The 16,905-nt window shown below is 41.8% G+C and overlaps 1 protein-coding gene across 4 annotated transcripts in view; it reads left to right on the top strand.

Annotated features, from left to right (window-relative positions):
• The first annotated feature begins 4,064 nt into the window (after positions 1–4,064).
• Positions 4,065–16,905, top strand: part of KCNQ1 (potassium voltage-gated channel subfamily Q member 1) — a 363,171-nt gene continuing 350,330 nt past the window's right edge. For all 4 annotated transcript variants that reach the window (XM_054198522.1, XM_054198520.1, XM_054198521.1 and 1 more), the window contains exon 1: positions 4,065–4,542. In XM_054198522.1, coding sequence (XP_054054497.1) covers positions 4,145–4,542 — 398 coding nt within the window. In that variant the 5' untranslated portion in view covers positions 4,065–4,144. The remainder of the gene's footprint in view (positions 4,543–16,905) is intronic.

The following is a 16,905-nucleotide window of genomic DNA, read 5'->3' as shown; positions in this document are numbered from 1 at the left end:
GTAACTGAGGATCTTCCCGATCAAGGAAGCTGGAATAAATTTGCTTGAAGGAAAAAGTGTGCTGAATTAACCTGAGGATTCTCCGGAGCCATACAGCTATGGGACCACAAGGCACTAGTGGAGAAGGACAAAATTATTACTGCACATTATAGGAATTTTATCTTAATGGTCAGGCTTTTGGGGCATGCTGCAGTTTTACATGATTTTCACTCTCCATAGCTGGAGTTTCTACTGGTCTGCTACCTAAACTGTTCGACTAGCAATGCCTGTCATGAGGGAAAACCTGCTGGATTTATATATAAGAAGCATGAACGTATTCAAGAGCCTGCAACAAAGATTTTGCTTAAATTTAAAACGTAAAGTTAAGCTCACGTAAGAGCATATCAGTTGCATATTAATAGATTATGATCAATTAAGAAGAATGGTAAGTAAGATTGCCAAGGTGTCCAATGGAAAATGTGTACATGTACTCAGAAAACCTGTCCTTAATTGCAACTTGATGAATGAATGAAAACTTATATATATCTCCCCATCACTCCACTGAAATGGCTAAGCCATAGTCTTCACAGGATTTAAAAAATGAAGCAAACTCTTTTATCTCTTTCCACTTTCCTTGCATCTGCTTTGAATCACAAGGCTGAGGTTTATTTGTTCAACATGTTATTGTGTTTTCAAGCTTGGATTCTCCAGGAAATGGAATGCAACACGGTACTTGCTCTAATTCAAGAAACATAACCCAAAAATTAACACAAAACAACTCTCCTCCCCTTGAAAAATGTTCTTTAACATGTCCCCTACTGTAGCTGGACAGAAATGGAAAGCAGCATTTATAAAACAAAACAAATAAAAACCATCCCCCAAAGTAATCTAACAGCAAACAGGATGATTTCCATGCCACTGGAGAACTGGCACAACCTGTAATTGCAACGTAAGTGTTAAAGGCTTTCAGAAGACAGAGAACACCCAGATACTTACCGTTTGCTTAAGTCTCAGCTTCCACAGGGAAGTAATCACATAAAAGATCAAGGTGTCTCTTTTATAAGCGGCTGCAGCAACTCCAGCTTGTAACCATTCAGCAGTGATTTAGCAGTATGATCTTACACGATACTATGTCAGGCGCAAAGTGAAAATATAGCATAGCATGTAATGAGTATATCTGATAATGCACACGTAATATCAGTCATAACTTGGTACAGGATAACAGAGACACAGCCCTAAGCTGGTACATACATATCTGATCTACTATAGTCCGATGGTAGGATTTTCAGAAATGCTTTACTAGTCCTGCTCCGGTTAAATGACTAGAATTGGGAGTTATACCACCAGCTTAACTGGTGTATTATCATCATGCTTTAGTGACTTATGACATCTCATTTCTAGAATCAAAATCCTTTTAAAGATGTAAAGATTTAAAACACTGCTTGCAAACTGTGAAATAAGAAATATCACGGTTGTTATTCATTTTGCTACAGTTCTGGAAATATTCAAAGGAGACTAAATTATTATTGTTCTATGAAACAATTCAGTCTGGTAGTTCCATCTTAATCTTTAAAACATATATCCTCTTTATCCAACATATTTTCCTGCTCTCTTCACTATCAAAGCCTAGCTACCTTGCTCCATAAACATATTTTCACACTCATCTGCCTCTTCTCATTTTTAGCTCTTCCATGTATACACTGTACTCTCTGAATTATTTTCTCTTCTTCCACTTAAATGATTCTGTTGTTTTGAAAAATGAACGTGATTAATATCAAGACATGGCTCCAGGATAAGGTCCTGTATACCCAGACAGTATGTCAGCCTTTAAAATAAAGTAGAACAGTTACATAAAGAAACACATTTGTTAACTTTAATATCAAGACTTTATCAGGCTAGTCCTCAAACAGTGAGCCTTCAAGGGTAGCAATGACATTCTTTCTTCCATTAGTCATTTTTCTTGCAGGCTTATTGCAAGAAAGAACAATTTCTCAAAACAGAGAAACCTGGCTCTATTTTGACTAGATGCGGGGAAAGTTTCCTTTGAAACGCTGTTTTTAGCGTAGTTTGTTCTTGTTTTTAGCTAGTTTGTTCTTCTTGTTCTGGTGGAAGGGGGAAAAGCACGGTTAGTACATTGATGGTTGAGAAACAAGTTTTGCAAATTCTTATGTTAACACTTCTGGGTTTGTAATCCTAAGGAGGAGACAGATCCTTCAGGGGTGTAAATTAGTACATTACAAGAGCCTACAGTCCTGCTTGTTTACACTAGTGAAGGATCTTGCCCAGTTCCCCTAACATACGTGCAGCCTGACATTTGAATGGAACTACAATTAGCAGGGTTGTTTTTGTTTAACTTTATTTAGCACCTTATCTTCCCACAACATTCCTGTCCAAGTACCAGTATCAACCATGAACTCAACATAGCTCTTACTAGTTCTGTTCTATTTTGAGCTAGAAGGAAAAAACCCCAGCACTCCAGATCAAAGAGCACCCTACTCCTACGCTCTGGGAATAGAAATTGTTAACTAATTGGTGCAAAAAAGGCTCTTATTACTATGACAAATCAATTCACACCACAGTAAAGTAAGTCATAACTTACTCCATTACACAGGAAAGTTATCCAAGCCCTCAAAATAACCTGTTATTAATGGCCAAACCCAGGCACCATTCCACAAAGGCAAAATGATTTTGGTGTTGGTGAGAGACCCAGCTTGTAGAGGGTGCAAGTCTGCAGAACTATGTTTATTGCGTTCTAAAATTTGCCCAATTACTCAGCTATTCGCTCCCTTATCTTACAGACACACCATAGCCTGCAAGGCCTATTGGTGAGGCCCTTATTCTTGTATTAAAAAGAGCCTCCTGGAGTATCCCAAGTCTGGCAGAGCTCTGCTGCTTCCAGGTGCTGAAATTCTGCAAAAAGGGATGGAGCAGCAGGCCCTGACAACTCTGGTGGTCCTAAATTTTAGGTAAGGGGTTGTACCCCAGGAGCTCAAGCCACTGACAGGCCACAGGCATGGGAAGCACTTTGTCCCCACAGATGCTGAGAAGGTGGGAAAGCCTGATGGGCTTCTGGGGAGCTGGCAGGCTTCTGCCTGGTCCCTACCCTGACACCTCCTGCAGTGTGCTGGGCCTCACTGTGCCACCTCCGCACAGCCACATTGGTGACGAGGGGAAAGGCGAAACAGGTCGAGGTCAGCAATGAGGAGAGTGGCCTGACACAGAGTGGTGGTCCAGACTCCAGCCAGGGCTCGCTGTCTGGCTGCCCTGGTTTGAGCAACACAGGACTAATTTCTCCTCTAAGACTTGAGAAAACTGCACTTTTAGAAGACCCTGGTGTCAGAATTTGTGAAAATGTTTACTTTATAGCCACCTAGAGTATCAAGGTCTCAGTGTTTTCGAGCTCGCCAGGTGCCAGGATGAGGAGGGGTGAGACCCGGGCACTTGACCCAAGCTGCCAACAGGATTATTTTGCACCAGGAATGCCACATTCAATATAAATTAGAAAGTTTGCTGAGAAGTTATCTCTTTTTCTTTATGGCTGCGATCCTGAGAACTTCTTGCTCCGGTGCCGAGACCCCTGAGCCCTTCCCTTCGTCCCAAAGCCGCGGCGCTCACAGTGTCCCATGTTTGCGGTGCCCCGTGGGCTGAGTATAATCCTTGTGTATGTTATATTGGTACCGGGATTAATATTGGTTCTTTTGTGTTATTAGTGTTAATCATCTAGTCTCATTCTATTAAATCTGTTTACATTTCAACACTCGGGTTTCCTTGTTTTTTTCCCCCAATGCCCCTTCCCCGGTGGGTAAGGGTCGTCGGGTGAGAGAATAACTGCCTGAACGACAATAAGTTGTGGGTTCCTCAAACCATAGCCCCGGCCCGTGTCCTCCGGGCCTACGAGCAGGGCCCTGCAGCAGGTGCAGCCTCCGAAGCGGCAGAGGGCCCGCCCCGGCTCCCCCGCTGAGGTACCTCAGTTGCCGCCGCGCCTCCCGGCGGGCGGTACCGGGACCGCAGGCCGGGCTCGCCTTCACCGCCGCTTCCCCTCACCTTTCCCGGGCAGGAGCCGCCCCCGAGGGGGCCGGGCCAGCGGTGGCGGCGGGAGAGGGAGCCCGGCGCCAGCCCGCAGCTCCTTGGGGCAGTACAGCCCCGACACCGGTCTCCCCCAGCCATGTCCTCCAGCTCCCCCCCGGGTGAGCCGAAGAGCCGGAGCCTGGGCCGGCTGTCGCTGCCCAGGAAAGGCAGCATGACGCCCGGCAAGAAGCCCTCGTCGCTGGAGCTGGCCGAGAGCACCCCCAACGCCCACTACGCCCCGCTCTCCGCCGCCCAGGGAGGGCAGCCGCCGGCGGGCTGCAGCCCGGAGCCGGAGCGGGAGCGGCCGCTGCGCCTGAGGAGCGAGGTGGTGGTGGTGAACGCTGACTGCCCGCGGCCCCCCGTCAGCCTCGACCCCCGCGTCTCCATCTACAGCCTCCGCAAGCCCCTGCTGACCCGCAGCAGCGTCCAGGGCAGGGTCTACAACTTCTTGGAGCGGCCCACGGGATGGAAGTGCTTCGTCTACCACTTCACTGTGTGAGTAACCCACCCCCCCCCGGGCCCACCTGCTCCACAGCCGCTCGTCCTGTCAGCCCCGGCGGCTCCGCTGCCCGCCCCGAGCGGGGGAACCCGTCTTCCGGCGCGGCCACCGGTGCGAGGGGCTCTCGGGGCTGCCCCTCACGCCTGCCCGAAGCCTGAGGTGGCGGCCGCCGCCGTGCCCCCTCCCCGCCTCCCCTCACGGGGCTCGGCCGAGGCGGGAGAGCGGCAGCCCCGGCCGCCCCCTCCGTCGCGGAGCTTTCCGGACCAGCCCAGTGCTCAAGGCTTGAACCGCTTGCAGATACGGTCTTCTGAGGTAGTGGTTTTATTGTTTTGGTTTTTTTTTTCCCCACAGGTATGAAGCAAAGCAAAAAGTCACACTCTGAGGGAAGGTTTCTGTTATTTTGAACAGAAATGCTGTATTTCGGTTCAGGAGCTCTTAGGTGTAGCTATCAGATAGAGCAGGAGCTGGCATCAGGCAATTTTCTTCAGAAAGTTACCCTGGGAGTTGAAATAAATCTTGCCTTCTGAGCGTGGAAGCGAAGTAGGTAACAGTGTCATCTGTTCTTTAGTAATTTTTAATGCAGTGACTCCTGATTTTCCAGCATTTGGCTGAATAGGTGTGTTATCAGTGTTACAGCCCTGTTGGAGAAGAGAGGGAGACAGGTGATGCTCCTTTTCCTTGCCTCTTCTACCGCTCCTCACTCTAACTCCTTGACCTGTTGGGTACAAATGCCATCACTGTTATTTTTAGACAGGAAGGAGGGACAATGATGTTTGGAGGATGTTAAAGCTGCTTAGCTGCAGGCAAGTTGAAAACTGCTTTGGGTATAATATTATGGAGGGCAGTGTCCACCTTGGTAGGTCTGTGGTGCACAGGGATCTCAACAAGTGCCTCCAAGAGAAGTCAGTGCTTTTTAATCGAGATGTTGTGGAAGGCTTGCGTGACGCTTGAGCAATGTAGGTAACAAGGTCAGGCAGAATCGTGGTGTCTGTTTATTGTATGCATGCACAAACACACATATGCGTCTATATATACATATGCTACATATATACACGCTTATTATTACAGCTAGAGGTAAAGACATTTTATGGTCAAAATCCTAAGACAAAAGACTTTGATAAAAATCAGTTTTTATGATCTAATTATTGTAGTTTGATTTTAAATTCTATTTCTGAGTAACTGGTATTTTAAGTCAAAGTGCTTACATTCCACATTTGAGGATTCTGGAGTCTTTAGGTGGTCAGGTAAGTGGTATCAACTTCATTTTAGTGGAGGGAAAACAGCTGTCATCTGAATGTATTTAATTAGGAAATGACTGTGTGCAGCTGCTCAGATAATTGTGGGCTCCGTTCTCTTTAGTGTTATGATAATGCCATTAGATGACAAAGCAGCTAATGGCCATAATTACGAAGTGTCCAATAGTTGTGGTTGAACAACGTAAAACACTTTTAGGAATAGGCATTCTATTTTTTTTTTTTTCCTCCAGAAAGGAGTTTTAGGCACCCATCTCTTATGATTTCTGGCCTCCTTCAGGTGTCTGAAATTATATATAGAAGGGACAATAAATTGTGTTCACTATCTTAACTAATCTTCTCTAAACCTTAATGGTGGGCCTAGGAAAATCATGGAAAAGAAGCCCAAAACCGTGTTAGATCCCTTTATCTACCTAAGATTCTAACCTGAATTTTAATTTATTTTTTCCCCCCAAGTATTAGCAGTGTGGATTAATCCTATCTCTGCAAGAATTAAGATTTTGTAATTCTACTTTAGGAAAGAGATTGTAATATGTATGGGAAGTCATTGCCTGTCTCTCCCCCCCAATACACACTTATCCATGGTGTAAGTAAGCATTAGCCCCAGCGTTTCCCCTCTTCCCAGAAGAGCTCTTCTGATGCAATGGAGAATGACACTGGCAGTAAATATTCTCAGGCCTCTTACTAAGCAATGTGCAAATTCCTTCTCTTAGGACTCTGAAGAGACAGAAGAGGTTACTACCACCCTCATATGTTTCTTGCAAGGCAATCTGCAAGTATTATGTGTGCATTTTTTAGGCAGCCTCACTGATTTCCACCAGCAGAGGGAATTGAGTCTGTACTGCCCTCAGTCATCCCAACTTCTTATTTATGTGGTAGATAAGGCTGCGCTTCTTGTGCCCGTTAAATAATGTTTTCGGTTACTGACCTTTGGTCCATACCTCTCCGAGTCTCTTTCTTTCTGAGCTCCCACAGCAACTTCCTGGGATGCTTGCTTTCTGCTGCATCCAGGAATGCTCCCTTTGAGTACAGCCCCTGCCAGCCAGGTGCTGAGTATTGGTGGATTAATAGTTGCTACAAAGCAGAAGTTTCTCACTAAAATCAACTGACAAGGCAGATGGTTTGTCTGATCCAGAGAAGCTGTTGTGTCTCAGCCTCTACTCTTGGAGGAGGCATGGGAACTGATTTTGGCATGTGGTTTGATAGCTTTTTGCAAGCAGTTGGTTACAGGTGATGAGCTGCAGAGCTAAAAAGGACTCAGACTTATAAGACACCACCTCCTACGTCCCCCCACCCAGTCATGCTTGCACTTCTCTCCCACTGGAGGAAGTAACTTGATTATTTTGTTGTCAGCAGACAAACAGACATTCATAGAGAGCTAAGATGGGCTTTACCTTGTGACGTGCAAGGGCCCTGATGGTTGTCTCTCCTGCCAAATGAGCTTAAAAGGCTGATGTCATTTGCCTGTTGGCTTTTTGTGACTACTCCTGGCTACCTCCTGCTTTATTCTGGGGGCTTTCAGATGCCTGGGAGGTCTCGGTCACTGTCTTAAAGGTTCAGAGGGGAAAGAAAGGGTAGAGGAGTGTTAATTTGGTGCATAAAGACCCAAGCTGAGAAGAGGGTCCTGGCCAAGATATAGCCCACAGACAGGAGCAAGGAGCACTGCAGGCTTCTTTATTTTCTATCTATCACACTGTTCTGTGTTGTGCAGAGTATGTGGCTGTGTTCTTAATTATGCGCTGAAATGATAAAATTTAGAAACAACTCCTGGAGTAGTCAATGTAACTCGTCCTGGATCTGTGTCTCTGGCTGGTTGTTGAAACACTGTTTATCAAGCGATAAGAGCTACATCTACTGATTGCCTGTCACACCCTTTTCCTGCTCAGGAATCTTAGTGGTATCTAGAATACTAATAGCTAAGAACTGATATTCAGAACTGATTTTCCTCAGTTTATAATATTATAATTATATATATAATATATATTATATATATAATAATATATAATATTTATAATATTATAATTATAATATTTGGAAAAGGGAAGTTGAACACTTAGCTTTAATCACAGGTTCTATTGTTGGTATGTTTGTTTCATATTGTTTAAATAGCTCTATGTTTTGGTGTGCTGCAAAGCCCCTTGTGTACCCCTTGATCTAAAGGTTGGAATCTGGTTACCTTCTACAGCAATAAAGGATTGCTGTCCTAGATCAGACCAATGACCTGTTTACTTCTGAATTGTTATTTCTTTCAAAAGGCATCTGAAATACCTGTTTTCCAAGATGCAAAATATATATTCTTTTTCTCTTGTTGATATCTTTAATTTTCCAGGATAATTGGATATCACAGTTGCTGATTAAATCAATTGAACTCTGCACGGGTCTTTTCTGTGATTTGTCTTATTTGCTCAGACCAAAGAGCAGAAACATCTCAAGTGAGTGGAATAAGAAATGAAATATTGTACCCCATTTATACTAGCTTTTTATAGGCTCTGGAAATAGTCTCTGTGGGGAGAGGGAATGGGGAATCAGCTATTAATTTACCACTCAAAAAAGCTGCCTAAAAGTACTACTGGAGTTGATAGAAGCTTTTATTTCAGCTACGTGATTTGGTTTGATGTTGTATCAAATTTCATTTAAATATATGAAGTATATAGTATATGTACACTTAATTCTACCAGTGCAAGTAAATTGTACTTGATAGCTGAAGATTTACATGCATGGCTTCTGCGAACACAACTGGTGGTTGCTTGGAAACCTGGATTTTGCAAGCAAGAGCTATCCTGTCAGAGCCTCCAAATCCCCCTTGGCTGTCAGAGGTGAGGAAATGACTGAGTGCCACTGTTCTCATTGACCTTCAGACAGAGCTAGGGCATCTTATCACACTTATCATAGTAGTGCACCTTGGGATAGTGGCTTTGAGAAGTGAAATGTTCTGTGGCCTTAGCGAATCAAGTTTTCAGGCTATGTGAAGAGAGGTGGAGGGACAAAAGAAGATTAAATTCTGTCCTCATAGTGGCCTGCTGGAATCCTGAGACTGTCCCAGTGTTGGAAATGACTGTGAAGAATAAGTGAAGTCTTCAGATATTTTAAAAAATTATTTTAGATTTAAGTGCATGAGGGAAGAGCTTCTTCTCACCCTCTTTAAGTAGTTTAAAATAAACCATCTTAAAATACGCCTGAAGAAACTTATGTGCTTTCTGGTGATTTTTCTTGTTCTCGGTATGGCAAATAATGACTTCTGGCAACGTACACTGCATGTTGACTCCCCACGTTCTTTGAAGTGTTGGCTGTTACCAGAGGGAACAGTTCGGAAGCCAATGGGCCATTGGTCTGTTCCGGTATGGCAGCTCTCCTTTTTGCCATGCAAGATAATCAGCTTCTATCTTATCTTTGCATGAGTGTACCTGGTTCAATTTACTTTGCCTTTGTATAGGTTTGGTTTAATCAGCAATGATTGTTATTGAGTTTGTTCGAATCTCAAGATGTTTACATAAGCTCGGACTGGCCAGTGGTTGAGATTTGGGAGACTGGTCGCTAGAAACAGGCAAAGTCTCAGAAGTGTGGCTGCTTGTGTACGCATGCAAAGATAAGAAGCAAGGGTAGATAGAATATTCCAGTTGCGTGTGCATCAGGACTTACAGTAATCAATTATTAAAGGCAATGCAGTGTTTACATAGTGCTCTTTACATACAATACTGTGAGGAAGAAGCATAACTCCAACTTCAAATGCCATTTTTGTCATGTTTCCAAATGTACTGCAAACATACTTCTAAACCTGCTGGTTCATACTTGCTGTGTAAACGGTTGAGGGAGGGGGAAAAAGATCCGTAAAATAAGTGTGTGCATGTGCTCACACATGACTAAGTTTTCTTTAAGACTGAGTAAACTGAGTGAAAAAAGGGGCAAAAGATACAAAGTACTATGTTTTGGATGTGAACATTGGGATGTTTAGAGATTTTTGTGGCTAGGAGTCAGACGTTCATATCATTCTATTTTAAAAAGCAGATTTAAATCCTCCAAAATAAGCATGGCATGTCTAAGAGGAAGGAAACAAAAATTATTAAATCACAGTCATATTCCTTCTACTGCAGTCAATTTCAGGAAGACCCAGGTTTAGCTTTTTTTTTGTCTTGTCAAGACTGAGGTAGTTTAGTTGAAGTCAAAATGGCCTCTTTATTTTGGCATGTTTGAGAGAGACATTATGCTTCTTGTCATGCAGAGGCTGGTGCGAACAAATGTTTGTTTTATTTCTATATGGCCATTGTCTATGAGCTCCTGTTGCTTACAACTATCATTTAGTATTTATTTGTGCTACTGGAGCCCGGTACTCCCACTCCTTCATACCAGATACAGTTGTAATAATAGGAATCTGCCACTTTGTCCCTTTGCATTTTCAAGAGCATGGTGTGGTACAGCTGTGCAGTGGTTTACATAGATCTTTGAGGTTGCACACATGCTCAAGGACTAACATTGGGAAAAATGAAGTGGAAACAAGGCGATATTTGTAGGGTTTGGGGTTTTTTTTCCCTCTTTTTTTTTTTTCCTCAGCCCTACTTTACAGTCTAGTGTTGATTTGCAGCAGAGTGGACATCTTTGCAACCTAGCACTGTGTATCTATCAATATGCCTGCTAACACTTTTATCGGAGATAAAAAGGAATTGGAGAGCCAACTTCACGTATTCCCAGAGAGGAGGGAAGACCCTTTGCCTGTCCCTTATTGTAGCTGGTGGTAATGTAAGACAGTGCAGTAACGTTTAGGAGCTGCTGTTGCAGAGTCAGCCCTGTTTGCTGATCAGACAGGTAAATGAAGTGTTGAGTCTTGGCAGATTTTGATACAGGTGAGGTGAAGTGATGTAAAGGTTTTGCTGCTCCTTCCTTCCCTGCTGCATGCTGCAGTGCAGCCTCTTAGCTACAATATGACATGAAGGTGCTTCTTTGGGACTTGTGTGACTGAGATAGTATTTGGGCTGGCCAATATACAGCTTTACACTTTTGCCTTGTGCCATATTTCCCAATCTGTAATGTGACAGAAGTTCCATTTTTGCTGAGGACTCTCTGGCTGTCATGTGACTGAGACCAATCCAAGCCTCTGCCAAGAAGACCTCAGGAGTGACAGTGGGACAGTGGAAGTTCTCAGGATAAGAAACGCGGATACTAATAACTGCATAATTGACTAAAAATGAAAAGAAAAAAATTATCCAGGTTTATTTAGTAATTGGCTGTCATCAGAAAGAAAAGCAGTATTGGAAACCAGATCTTCTCAATGTTAACCACTAGTAATTAATTCCTGGAAGTCACTTTGACTAAACTACTATCTTTGTATCATCTGTCACATTAAATGATTGCTGCATGAAATCATTGTACAAATGTATTTTGATTGTTGAAGGGGAAGGAAGGCGAAAAGCTAGGTATCTTCTAGTTAAAATGCCTTTTGAGGGCACATAGTATCTCTAGCAATAATAATGAAAATTCAGTTTCTTTTCTGAAATAGATAGTGTGATATGGTCGGCTACTTGAAAAAAAACCTTGTGGAGTCTCATCTTGACCTGTGGCCTAGTGGCAGAGACAGAATCTGCGTGAGGGGAGGGAGTTCAGTGGGGCAAAAAACACTTTGTAATTGTACTGACATTTAGGTTTTTGAGTAACTGGTGGAAGCAGAAAGATGTAAACTTCTGAACAGTAATGCTCAGTGGAGACAGGTTGCATGCAGTAGAGAAACAACTCTGTGGAATGCACACATAAAAGTTATAAATGTATTAGATTTGGGCAGGCTTTCCTGGGGACAGGCCTTCTCTCTTTTCCTGTCATCCTTCCAGTGTAACATTTCAAGTCCTTCTCTGGAGTTTGCTTTCCTCCCGGAAAAGAATTATTCTACCTTTAAAAGTTGCACATGAATGATCTTAAGAAAACCAGTAAATGCAGTATTCACATTTCTGTATATCTGTCAAATGCTTGGTTGGGCAATTCTGGCACACTTCCTTGCCCTGGCTTTTCGAGTGCCAGGGAAAAAACGTGCAAGGCTGTGTGGATAGGCCTCTTTCAAAACTTTCATTGCAGCTGAATCAAGGCTAGAGTTGAGATTCAATTGCAGTGAACTAATTAGGCTGAGCTCCAAATGCCTGAGTGCTGGATGTATTACACACAACGGTGCCAACATATGCTGTAGTGAACTATGCACAGGCACAGTGCTTTGCTGACTTTAAACTTGGCAGTACCTCATTAATTTTGTGTGTTAATAGATTGTTTAATGTGCATTAGTGGTGAACACAAAGGCAGTGAACACTTGCTTATTCAATTCCAGATGGAAAATAATGTCTTGTTGGGGGCAAGGTGTTTTCTGCCTGTAACCAAGAGGTCCAACACAAGTTTCAAATGCGTTGGAAAGTTGCCAGTTGCAAATAAGCCTGATGGGTAGGCTGAGTTACAGAAGAAGAATGTGTAGATTAGTGAGTTTCTAGGTAAGGTACTAGCTCTGCTCATACAGTCATGCTTCATCTGGCATAATGGCCTGTGAGAACGATTATAATGCCAGTAATGATAGTGGGAGAGCGCATATATTTGCAAGCTTCTACTGTGTTAGTAGCTACTGTATTTTACCTCCTTCCAGAAAGATATATATGTGTGTATATATAATAACAGAGGAAGTGTTCAGTGCCTTAAGTAGTCAAACTTAATTTTTCTGTATGTTTTTAGACAGCAATTTTTTTGTTTGGTTGGTTTTTTTCTTAATAGGAAATTCTAAAGCTGCTCTAAATGAAGTAGTTTTCTTTGGCCACCAGTTTGTGCACACCTGGAGAACTAGAGAGGTGCTTGACGTGAATTTTTGCCTTGTCTGGCATGATCAATTTTTGAGGACACATGGATTTTCATGTTCCCCTTTTCCCCGCTTCATGGTACAGAATAGTGAAGTAACAGCTGTTTTCTGTGTTCAAGGAGCTGTAAGAAATTTTACAGAGTGCAAAGCAGAACTTGGGTAAGTGTGTAGGTATAGTGTAAGTACTTGGGTTTTGTTTTGGTTTTTTACTAAAAAAAACCACTCGAAACCACCACCACCACCAAAACCCCACAGAAAACCAAAAGTACTGTCCCACATTTCTTAGATGGCAGTTTCCTCCCTTAACACCCCCACTTTACAACACCTGGAAAAATTACAATAAAAAATAGTCATTGTTCTAAGCTTTAAGAAGTCATTGGCTTCCCTGTGCCTGCCTATGAGAAAAGCAAGTTGTTACTGTGAACTGCTTAAGTGTAAGAACTGCCAGTGGTGTAACTTAACGAATGCATATTTTATCAAAAATGGCTGAATCCTTTTTGAGTTTAAGAAAAGAACGTGTCTGTACACGGGACTTTATGCAAGGAATTACTGAAACTGCAGCCTTGGAATTTTATCCTTTTGAAAGCTATAAGCTACCAGAAATAGGAAATTATATTGCAAATCATTAGGTGGCCTTTAGATATTCCTAGCAACGTGCCTAGAGTAGGTATTTCTAGTTTTTCTCATATGTTCTTCACAATCAATGTGATGTTTTAATATTTTATGAAAAATGTTAACCAAAATAAAACTAGGACAGGGTTTCTGTGTCCTTCTAAGCTTCTGCGTCTGCAAATATTGAGCCTGATGTTTGAATTTCATATTAAAGTTTTCAGTAGGAAGATAAATCTCACACATGTTTCACTAATGCCAATGGACTTATGCTGTGTTGTTTGACAATACAGTTTTGTCATTTGTAATAGAAAACTGAAAGGTTTTACTCCTAACTATAAAATCCCTTTTCTTTTGCGTACCTCTTTCTGTAAGGGTTATTTAATAAGTAAATGCTTTGTTATATAACTTGACTAGTGCCTACTTCAAATAAGAAATATACAGTTCTTGGTGAACTAAGATCTTGAAATAGTAGAAAATCTTTACTTTTGTTTATCCTAACACGTTGTGGTCTTGTTTATCATTTATTAGCTTTACTTTATCACACCGTGAAAAAAATACAGCATGCATTTTCTTTTGCAATAATAGGAAAGTAGTAATATCTGTTTTGATTCTGCAAGAAATGATCATCATGTGTCTAACTTCACTATGTGAATAGATATTTTCTTTCCAGTGGGAGCAACTAGTAAAGATAAAAGGTAAAGACAAAAACTTGTATACACATCTCCAAAGTTAGGGCTATTAAAATTACTTGCCAGACATTGTTCACAGGATGCATAGAACTCAGTTAAAATTATTTTATTTAAAATAAGGTATTTCCTTCTGAAAGACTAAGCATCTTACGGTGATAATTCTATATAAACTTTTACTTTGTCCATATGGCTGTTGTCTCTCGCCCGTAGTAAATATGTTAAAATACATAACATATATACCCAGGTTTTTCATCATCTCACCAGTAGTTTTGTTGTAGACTTCTAAAAATAAATGGTCCTCTCTCTGTCCTTCCCTTCTTGCATGTGTTCTAGACTGGGCAAGAACAGAGACTTGTCCCCTCTGTTAGACCACAGACTGCTCGCGGTGGCCATAAGCTGCTCACTGTCAGGCAGCAGTCTTGAACTGGCAGAAGAAAATTGCACCATCTTGGATATGTGTAGCTCCCATGCTCAGAAGTCACTAGCCTCCTCTGCAAATGTATTCCCTGAAGTTTTGGGGATACGTTTAACTTTTTTCAATTTTTAACAATATTTTTTCATTGCAATGTTAATATTACGTTATTTTATATGGGTTGGATAGGGAAGAAAATTGAGTCACGGTACGAGAACAAAATGTAAATCATCCATCAGGTTTGTTCCCTGGATTCCCTCCAAAGACACTAGGTTTAATAGCAGAGGCACGGTACTGGTGGCAAAGATTACAGAACCCTTGCTCATCACTAGTACAATAAAGGCTGCAGCCTTTGTAGTAAAAGTATCTTCCTTCTGTGAAGTAAGGAATTACTTTCAAAGAATATGTTTATTCCTGCAGCAGCTATCCCCTTGCCAGTGAAATTACATCATTTTAAAATGGGCTGGAATTTGCTAGACTCTTTTTCATAATAACCCTTGAGGGCACCACAGTCCAACTCGGAGCTGAAGGAAAGGTCCCTCATCTCCTGTAAGGATGTTGACAAGTAGAGCAAAGGAGAATGGATGCAGGAAATAGTTGCTGCTGCTAATCTCATTCGTACACCCTTCAGGTGCCTCTGCCCAATTATCTGTGCGGGGCAATGGAGATAGGGAACAGAGACAAGTGGAAAGATCTTCCATCCTGTGGCTTAAAAAAAAGAGAACGCCCTGTGCTGATGGTGTTAAGAATCAGTGGTGTTTGTATTCTGTAGAACAAGGACTTTATCTGTCCTTTACAATCTTTGGCAAATAATTAAATTTTTTTTTCCTTCATATTCTTCCTAACTAGATCTAGTTGAGATTATTTGATTTGTTTGTTTTTCAATCCAGTCTTAGAAGACACTGAAATGCAGTCAAACCTGATGATGAGTAAATAAATAAATGTGTATTGCTTTATCCATAGTGTGAGTAAACTTCATGCGATTGTATGCTGTTATCTTATCCATGACCCAGAAAGTATTGATAATGGATTATCTCAGCACTTCACACAAAATAAACCTGCTCACTTGATGTTTTCTATATCAACAGGTTATCCAGCATCCTGGCGCTAGACAGTCTGAGTTCCCTGTTTTAACGGTATATAAAGCGTGACAGGCACAGACATCTATGTCTTACGCAATCATGTTAGTTGTATGCCTTCATAGTTCTGTTCATTCAAGACAGCTCTTTGTAGCTTTTATTTACTATTATGACATGATCTTATTCGGACAACTATGTGTTTGAACCATGAAAATGAGAAAAACGCTACAAGAATGAGGGAGAAAACAAGGCTTTCGGATTCTGCAGGTTTTGCAGCAAATGCGAGGCTGTAGCTGTACTGTGTTAATGCTGGTCCTTGGGCATGTGAATTGCTTGTTGCACTCTGTCAAACACTGAGCCTATCTCTTGATGACTTCTGTGGCAGGTTTTTTTGTGTGACTTTAATATTAAACATTATACATTCACCAAGTCTCACTGTAAAGTGAGACTGGAAAATTGAGTAGACTGTGCAAAAATGTCATGTACTATAAGCACAGCAAAATCTCTAGAAATTTTCAGTAGATAGTATCTGTAAGAGTAAAGTGACACTAGCCTATATATCTTCTACAAAATAGTGTAGATAGCATTCAAGCAGGTTTTGATACTAGCCATTAGCCTCTACTGAGGTGGTCTCCTTTTTCTGAGAAAAGTTTTATATCAAATACCTTTCTCTTCAGAAAAACAGCATTCATTTCAGGAAACCTGCATGTGGTCTATGTTTTTCATTATTGAAATAATGTATGCAAAGTGACATGCGCTTCTCTTGAGGGATCCTGCTGGAAACTACCTACCAAGTAATCCAACTATTTCTAAGCACTTGGAAATCAGTCTGTTTATACAACATATGTTAGCAGTCAACATGGATTGGTCGTAACCCCAATAATCTGTCAATTTAAACTCAGACTGTGATGGAATAAATGGGGTTGTGGCTAGAGGAAAACCAGATGTTGCCATATATATATATCTTTTATCAGATTCTTGATGCTTCCTTTGTGAACATGGTTTGTTGATGAAATTGGTACTGTGTGGATGGGAAATGGAAACTGTCAGTACTGTATTTCAGCAAAGGTGTAGACCAATCAAAAACAGGAGAATAATGGGAGGAAAATGGAAGAATAAGAGCCACCCAAGGACTAGAAAACATTATATTGTGATCTGAGGAAAGATAGCTTAGCGTAAAGAATAACAGTGGGAGAGTGGAAGGTGGATGACTTGAAGTCTTCAAAAAGAGACTACCCTAGGTAGGAGGAAAAAATCTGTTCTTCATTTTCAGATGAATTAGATAAGTAGTAAAGGTCTTTAAAGCACATTCTGAATCTCTCTGGTCAAATGGGAAGGATAGTGGAGCAATGAACTGCATTGCATTGCCTGGAAAGGCTGCAGAACATCCTCCCCATAAGGCTTTAAGCACAAGCTAGATGAATGTTTGTCAGGGCTCATCTAGGTGTAATTGATCCTGCCGTGGGACAGGTGTTCAGGATTCTGCACTCATGCTGTGAA

Source organism: Rissa tridactyla, chromosome 4 (genome assembly GCF_028500815.1).
Source record: "Rissa tridactyla isolate bRisTri1 chromosome 4, bRisTri1.patW.cur.20221130, whole genome shotgun sequence".
In the NCBI taxonomy this organism is placed as follows: domain Eukaryota; kingdom Metazoa; phylum Chordata; class Aves; order Charadriiformes; family Laridae; genus Rissa; species Rissa tridactyla.
The sequence above is the reverse complement of the archived record's forward strand: the minus strand, read 5'-3'. Positions and strand labels throughout refer to the sequence as shown.